Consider the following 8,768-nt stretch of genomic DNA (forward strand, 5'->3'; position numbering starts at 1 on the left):
GCACAGATGATGGGCTGACACAGAGAAGAGCAGAGTGAAACTCTGGGAGCTCATGGTCCAGGTACCCAAAACCCAGCTGCATCCCTGCCATGAAACTCATCCTTAACACAAATGCTGATAAATGTCCACAGGAGCACAGTGGGCACTTGGCAATACCTCAGGGGCCTCCTACTGATCACATGGCTGTGAACTGATCACATCACTGGGGTCCCTTGGTATCCACCAGGGAATGATTCCAAGATCCCCAAGGATGCCAAAATCCTCCGATGCTCAAGTCCCTTAAACAGTGTAATATTTGTATATAACATGTCCATTTCTTCCTGTAGATGAGTTTAAATCATCTGTAGATTATTTATATTAAAACAATGTAAATGCTCTGTAAATAGTTCTGTATTATTTAAGTTATAATGACAAGAGAAGCATCTGTTCATGTTCAATACAGATGTGCTTTCCTTTTTCAAATATGTTCAATCTGCAGCTGGGTGAATCCGAGCATGTGGAACCCACAGTTATAGAGGACCAACTGTACTGGATCTGCAGGAAACACAAGATCTGAAGCTTGGCTTGGGTACACTCCCTTTTAATAACAAGTGAACTTTTAACTGTATTCTCTGAATCTGACAGAGGGAATCATCTCTTCAGAAGATATGGGGGGAAAAAAATCTCCAAAAGCACCATGTAGAAAAGGCTAGAGAATTGATCCCACTGGGAAAAAGTAAAGTCAAACGCTCATTGAGCTGATGCAGATAAGCTAGGGGAACACAGGCCAAGCCTTTACAAACCGCCTCTCCTCGTAATGGTCACAGCATGCGGTGGTATCGTTTGCTCCGATCTATCAGTGAGAAAACTGAAGCATGGAAAGGTTGGGGAGCTCGCCCAAAGCCACAGCGTTAGTAACCCGCCCGCCTTTCCCATCATTAGTTGGCTCTGTGAAGCACATTATCTTATGATGCTCTTAGGTGGGCCATGGTGGCCCTGGATCAAAACATATAACACGCAGCCTTTTTCCTTTCTAGGTGGAACCAATAAAATGCACTATTTACTTTCACTTTTTTGTTGCTGTTGTTGTTGTTGCTGTCATTCTTCCTCAGTTTGAGGTATCAAAGTATCTGACTTCTTCATTTAGCTTCTTCTTGCTCCAATTTAAACTTCTGCAGAATTGTCCACTTGTGAAGCCAGGTATCACCCACAAAATAATCACTCACTCGCACCTAATTTCAGGTAGATGAAATGAGACCGGTGAAGCTCGACTTTTCCGAACAGTTAAGAGTAAGTTCTTTCATTTACAGTGCCCAAAGGCTTACTCCACTCTATACCAATTGCTAGGACAAAATCATTTCCTGTGGTGCACGGGGGCAGAAACCCAGAGAGAAAAATACAATCACTATTTTGGCACACAGTATTAAGATAGGAATAGATCCAAAAGAAACCTCAGGGAAGAACTGGAAATGTGGGGTTTGCTAGGGTTTCAGAATGGTCACTATCAGGTTCAAGTACAGCCTTGTTGTTGTCTGCAGCGACATCTCAGCTGGTGCGGCATCCATGGCCTCCTTCCCCACTTTCACCTCTGTCCCTGCAGCCCTCATTGTTAGGCCACTGCTGTGGCTGGGAAGTAGGACTGGAAAGGGCAGCTGCTCCAGGTAGGGCCTCAGCTAAGGACGCAAAACAAGCTGGGACTCGATCAGTGTGCAGCAAGAAGATCCAACCCTCACAAAAGCCACCAGCCTTACAGCTCCAGGCGAACGTTCCATTCCCACAGGGACCCTTCACCAGGAGAATGTGAACAGCCTTCTCCAAAACCAGGACAGGGGTCATGAAAACTGACACCCGCACATTCCACACAAGACAGCAGGTACTTTGCCACAGTTCTCCTGGCAGGTAATCACTCATGGCAGGAGACACCCTCTGCTCCCGAAGCCAGCGGGTATCTCATCTCTAGCATTGGCAGTGACCGACAGCTGGCTAGAAATAGCCAATCTCGGGTCCCACCCAGAAGCCTGCATTTTGAAGAGCTCTCCAGGTGACAGAACTGCATGTTAAAGGTGGAAAGGCAGCCAGCAAGTAGAAATGTGTGTTCATGGACACATCCTGTTGGTAACTTTCTATCTCCCACAGACACACATTCACGCAATGGAAATGCAATGTGCATTTGTTCATCAGATATGTGTAGTATGTCTACTGGGGGACTAGGTGGCTGGCACGTCTAGGAAAGATAAGGCTTCCCTTGTCTGTGAAGCTCCCCTTGTCTATGAGCAAGACAAACAAGGGCTTTACCTTTCAGCTGGGGAGACAAACAGCAACTAAGAAGACAACTATGCAAGTGAAAGAGATCATCACAAACTGACAAGTGTCACACAGAAGACAGGAGGGATGACAGAGGCATGACTGGGATGTTTAGGAGGAACTTTTGATTGGAAGGAGAGGGTCCAGAAAGGCTTCTCTCCCAAATTATATTTAAGCTGCAACTCAAAAGTGGGAAAGAGCTGGCCATTCAGAGAACCAAGGGGAGAGCCTTCTAGGCCAGGCCAAGAGCAGTACAAAGGCCTGGAGTCAGGAAAGTGGATGGGATACTGCAGAAACAGAAACAGACCCAACTGTTCAAGGGCAGTGAGTCCCAGAGAGGGTGCAGTAGCCAAAGATGCGGGAGAGATGGGCGAGGCGGGGCCATTCCATGTGACTAGATCACGGTAAGGAGCCTGTTATTCCAAATGCCATGGGCACCGCCGAGAGTAGAGAGATTTGTGTGTATGTGTACATGTCTATGCATGGCTTATGTATGTCTTTATACATACTCACTTTTTCCACTGCATAGAGAATAGACCAGATAAGCAAAGCCTGGAACTGGGCAGGCCGCAGGCCGGCTTAGTGCATTCGTCTAGGTACAGTGGATCGCTCCAAAAGGACAAATCACTGACAAGTACTGACTGACCCCAAAGGCTGGTGCTGATCCTGAGACACAAAGGTGAGCAAGGCCATCCTTTCACCACCTGGCAGTCAAGGCCTTAGGGGAGGAGGCACAAGGGGAAAGTAACAAAATGCAATGTCACTGCAGGTGCAGTTAATCTGGCAATATCTTTAAGTGAAATAAGCACACCCTCCCTGGCTAGCTCTCAGTGCACAGTTATCCTACAAATAGACCGGTATGTGTACAAAATGACACAGTATGCTCAGGATTATTCACGTCAGGTTTGCATAAGCAAAAGACTGAAAATGACCTGGATGTTGTTGAGTGACAGGAACTAGTTAAATAAATCTTGATTTATCCATACAATGATATACTATGTAGCCAAAAACAGAAACAAGGATGCCTTCATATTCTGAGCTATACTATACATGTACCATTATATATACACACACACACACACACACACACACACACACACCTGTGTACGTGTATGCAGTTGTCATTCGGTATCTGCAGGAGGTTGGTTCTAGGACTCCCAAGGATACCAAAACCCACAGATATTCAAGTCTCTTATATAAAAATGCCACCATGTTTGCATAGAATCTATGCAAATCCTCCCAGATACTTTAATCTGTAGATTACTTATAATATAATGCAAATAGTTGTCCCGCTGCATTGTTTAGGGAATGACAAGTACAAAAGTCTGTTTGTGTTCAATAAAGATATAAATTTTTAAGTATTTATGACTCACAGTTGATTGAATCCACAGATACGAAACCCAGGGATATGCAGGGCCAATGTATAGGTTTAAAATAAATAAATAAATATACATGACATCTAAGTTTTAGATAACATCAAGTAATTTTAAAGGTATCACATTTTTAATGTTTAAATTTTCAAGATAACATTGTTGCATGACAAAAGCAAAGTATACAAAAGTATGAATGGGATCTTACCAATTATCTAAAAAGGATTTAAACATTCTCAGGCCTGTATTTACCACTACATACCTGGAAAAAAATTTGAATAGGAAACATTAAACACACAAAAAAGATAATGTTGTTTGCCTCTGGTGGATGACAGGGCCTAGGGTACATTTACTCTTCACAGTGTACTTTTTATAGCATTTGAAAGTTATACAATGGGACTATATAATCTATTCAAAATAACTAAATAAAATTTAAACTTTAAGCAAATGGATTCAAATAAGTGCTGGAAAGAGGCAGGCACTTGGTGCTGAAAACCTAGCAGCCAGGGCCAAGGCGGTGGACTGGAAGGATTCTGGAAGCACTAACAGCTCTGTCTTGAAGGTCAAAGCGTCATCAATCACAACCCCAAGGGACAAAGGTGTTCCTGACAGAGGCCTGGGCATAGATGCCAACAGGGTGCCTTCCAGGAAAGGCCAGCAGCATCTTAGCTAAGCCCCTTGCACCAGCTCTTGCCTTGTGTCCTGAATTAGGCTTTTCCTGGAAGTGACAGGGAGCTCATGAAAGGGGAAACAGCGAAAGGACCAGGTCTGTAGTTTTCCAACACACCCAGCAGGGGTGTGGAAGGTGGGTGGGGACCACCTGGAGCCTAATTCAGAAACTAGGCAAGGATCTAGACTCCTGGGTGGAAGCAGTGTCACAGAAGGGGGAACAGATACCCAGGGACCTGGGAGACAGCACTGACCCGAGAGGGAACTGATTCCATGGGTGGGGTACAAAGGGATCCAGGACATCTCCAGCAGTGTCACTTAGGCCGCTGAGGAGCTGTAGTGAAGGAGCGAGGCGGCTCGGGAGGTGCAAATTCTAGCTGCACGTCCTTGGGCAAATCAACACAGGTCTCCAAACCTCAGTTGCCTCATTTGTAAAATGGGATTCATATCCACCTTTGTTTTTTAATGTCCATCTTAAAGGATTATTTTAGTCATGAAATGATTTATACACAGCACCTACCACATAGCCTGGCGCACAGTATGTGCTGAAAGGTAGCCTTGGACAGGATATAGACTGCACATGGTAGAAGTGTCTCTTCAACAGAGAAATGCCAGGGCCACTGAGGTAGAGATTTTAAGGAAATTTCTAGAAATTTAAGGAAGATGTGTGTGATTCAGTTGACTCAAAGCCTCATTATTCTCTGAGCCATCGATGATGTGGCTCTTCCCTCGACTGGCCTGGGACCCGTTATAGATATGGACTGAAGACCACAGATCTATCTCCTTCCTTGAGCAAGCAACTCAAAGCCCACGCTTTTGCCTAAAGAAGGACAATTCACCAGGACTAGTCAAAGGTTAGCTGGTTTCAATTCCAGCCGAACACTAATATCTACAAACCCCCAACGGCCAGGCGACTGACAACTGTTGGGGTTTTTCACTTCCTATGTTGTGTGTTGAGGCTCTAACCATGACCATGAAGCCAACCAAAATGAACAACCCACTGTGTAATCATAGCCACAACCCAGACAACCCTAGGGAAGCTGAAGACTAGCACAAGACTAAAAGCCCCAGCCACATCTAAAGGAAGTCTAGCACTTCACATTTTCTGTAATCATAAACTACTTTACTACTTTGAATTACAAAAAACAGTAAAGAAAAGAAAGTCCAAAACCTACCATGAAAATATAAGCAAAATCCTATTTCTTAATCATAGATCTTTTTCTTTCTTTCTTTCTTTTTTTTGGGGGGGTGCTAGGAATTCCAGATCCCTGCACATGCTAGGCAAGAGCTCTACCACTGAGCTACATCTCAGGCCCCTTGTCATACTTATGAAACTAAGTCTGTTATGCTTCTTATACTTGATTCTGAACAAGGAACACACATTGTCCACGGCTGGGATCAAACCCAGGGAGGGCGCTGTGCGTGCTAGGCAAGCCCTCTACCACTGAGCTACAGCCCCTGTCTGCATAGGAATATTTGAAAACAAGACCAGAGAAAGTATCGTACCCTAGACCACATCACTTAAAGCCAGATTCCCCAAAGACTTTCATGGCCAAAGGGCTAGAGATGGTCAGAACACAGGAACATCCTTGTCCCCCAGACTGCCACTCCCTGCTCTGGGGTGGCTCTTGGGACTATCGCCAGGGCTGGGCCACCATGCAGGGGAGAAGTGGTGGCTCCATTGCGGCCCTTCTGATATGTCCAGACCCAGCTCAAGGGAACCAGTTTATACTCAGCGCCCTGATACACTTACACTACAGCTTGGTTATAATCTAGTTTATATGCACAGATTCCATGTGAACAAGGGAGTTAGCTACCCAACATAAATGTTCCATCAAGCTGAAAAGAAAGATTCTCCGGAATGCAGGGGCATTCAATTCAGGCCAAAGAAACCAGGCTACAAAGACCAGAAGCTTAATTAACGTTAAAACTGATGACCAGGAGCAGCCCCTTTAGGAACCCTACCAGACATCCCATTCCATCTTGATGCTTTGTCCCTTTTCTCACCAATAAAAACTCCAACTTTCAAAGGTGATTACAGTCAATTTCCTGCTATAGTAAGGAGTCGAGTGGGCTTCCTGCTGTTGTTTTGGGTATGTGCGACAACACTGATGGTCAAAACATGGGCTTCTCTTTCCCCCTGATCCCTGCTAGGAGATGCTGCTACCTGAGCCCAAAGAGTCCTCCGACAGGCTGGGTGAGAGTGCTGGCAGGATGGCGGGGGCAGCGATCTCACCCGCAGTCTGCTGGTCACCAGCACACCCCGGAACTATGCCTTCCCCGGAATTGAGGAGGTACCCATTCCAAAAGAACCTGGCAGAGTTTGGCTTTTTCCAACACAGAGCACCCACGCCTCTGGAGCTACGGTGCCCATCCCCTAAAAATGTAAGATCCACTATTCCAAATCGGTGCAGAAAACAATTCCATTCCAGGGAGTCTGCGCTCCAAGGTTAAATTCCTCTGGTTTCACCAAAGCAATCTTTACTAACCCCAACACCTCTGAAAATGTTCTAACAGACGTCCCCTCCATCCAGCCACTCCCACCATCCTTGCCTCCAGCACCGACGAAATAATTCCACAGGAAACTCTCAGGGTGAAAACAAACACCCTGGCATGGCGCCCCAGCTGCCGAAAACCAGGTACTGTATGTACTCCGTAGCTCCAGGAAAACCCAAGGCACGTGTGCGGCCCTTGATTCAGGCGTTTCTGGCCTCGCACGCGTCTCTCCCAGGTGGGCACGCACAAACTCACGCGGCGCTACGCACACGGCTGGGGACTGTTCCTTCTCTCCCGGAGCAACCCATTGCCTTCCGATCCGCATCCCCGGGACCCACGCTCCTCCGGTCTCCGCGCTACACACGGGGGTCAGCCGGTCCAGGTGGAGCGAGGAGAGAGAAGGGCGGGTGTGGGGCAGGCCACGGACTAGGGAAGGGGGAAGCGCGCGGGGGTTGTAGGACCCCAGCTCGCCAAGGCAGGGCAAATGCAGTGTAAGCTTCTGGTGTGGAGAGCGCAAGAGCAAGACAGAGGGGAGGGAAGGTCGGCGAGGGGAGGGAGGGGCACTCACCCAGGGTTTTGACAGCGATCTGCCTGGTGAGGGGCGGTGGCAGGTTGATGCACACCAAGTCCACGTCCTGATGCAGCAGCACCTCGTCGATGCGGCTAGTGTAGAAGGGGACGTTCATCGCCTTGGCCAGCTCCTCCGCTTCTTCCTGCGTGCGGCCCCACAGCGCCTTCACCGCGAAGCCCTCATCTTTCAGAAGCGGGATGATGACCCGGGCCGTGAGGCTGGTGCCGAACACGCCCACCCCAGGAAGCATGGCTGCCCGGGTCTCCAGGAGCACTCGCGCGCGCGCGCCTCTCCAATCGGCCCCGCACCTGGCTCCTGCAGCCGATCGCGCCGGGCACTGGGCACGGCGCCCGCCGGCCGAGGGAGCACTGAGCGGGCGGAGCAGGCTTGGGGCGCCTCAGTGCGGCGACTGCGGCAGGCTCCGCCACGCGGGGCTCCTGTCCTTCCCAGAGGCCGCGGCAGGGACTCCCCCGGGGAGCCCGAGGCTCCGAAGCCCCGCGGATCCCGGGCTCAGGCAGCGCTCCCGCCCCTGCGCCGGCAGGCTCCGTGCGCCCCGCCGAGGTCGCTCCATGGCCCGCTCATCCCGCTCCCCCGCGTCTTTCCAGCGGCCGGCGAGTCGCACGCGCGGTCTACACCCTGCCGGGGCACGGACTCGCTCTCTCCTCCGCCCTCGGTTCCGAATGAAAAAAACCAGCAGCCGCCGGGAGGCCGGCTAAGGATGTGGTTGGGAGCGCGCGCAGCGGCGACCACGAGTCGGCGCCTGCCTTTTCATTCTGCCATGTTCGCGGGCGGATCGGGCGTCCTCGGCCCCTGGCGGGCTCGGGCTCCGGACTCCGGGCTCCCGGCTCCCGCGGGGACGAGGGCGGAGTTGGCGAGTTTGGCTGTCAGCGGCTGGGGATCCTGCACCGCCCTCGCCGCAGCGCCGAGCACCATTGGCCGTGCGACCCGCGGCTCGGGGTGCGCGCCGAGCCGGGCCGGAGCCCAGCCTGACTCCGCCCCGCTCCGCTCCGCTCCGCCCCGCCCCGCTCGCGGCCCGCGTCTTCCCTTTTTCAGGGCTCCTGCCTCCCCCCTCTCCCGGCTACGCACCAAGCCCCGCCCCAAGCAAGCAAATAAATCTATCAAAACCCGGCACGCCCTAATAGGCTGCTAGCCGGTCCCTTGGAAGAGATCGGCGGGCGCCCTGGCCCGGCGAGATGTGAGCAGCGGGCAATTACAACCTCCGCTCCAGGAGGCGCGCTCCGTGCCGCGCGCACCAGGCTGGGGAAGCGCTCCAGGCATTTTCCCCTTAAGCCTGCAATTAACCCTTAGGTTATTGAAAACCCATTTTACCCACGTGGAAATGAGCCCCGGGGAGGATAAAGGACTTGCTCAAGGTGACA

The 8,768-nt window shown here is 50.3% G+C and overlaps 1 protein-coding gene across 1 annotated transcript in view; it reads right to left on the reverse strand.

Moving 5' to 3' along the window:
- Positions 1-8,413, reverse strand: part of Gfod1 (Gfo/Idh/MocA-like oxidoreductase domain containing 1) — a 110,064-nt gene extending 101,651 nt beyond the window's left edge. Inside the window, exon 1 of the mRNA XM_004847680.3 lies at positions 7,387-8,413. Coding sequence (XP_004847737.1) covers positions 7,387-7,639 — 253 coding nt within the window. The 5' untranslated portion in view covers positions 7,640-8,413. The remainder of the gene's footprint in view (positions 1-7,386) is intronic.
- Between the last annotated feature and the right edge of the window lie 355 nt (positions 8,414-8,768).

The sequence above is a fragment of the Heterocephalus glaber genome, unplaced genomic scaffold, assembly GCF_053883595.1.
Source record: "Heterocephalus glaber isolate CG9 unplaced genomic scaffold, H.glaber_assembly_v1.0 deba00001472, whole genome shotgun sequence".
NCBI lineage: Eukaryota > Metazoa > Chordata > Mammalia > Rodentia > Bathyergidae > Heterocephalus > Heterocephalus glaber.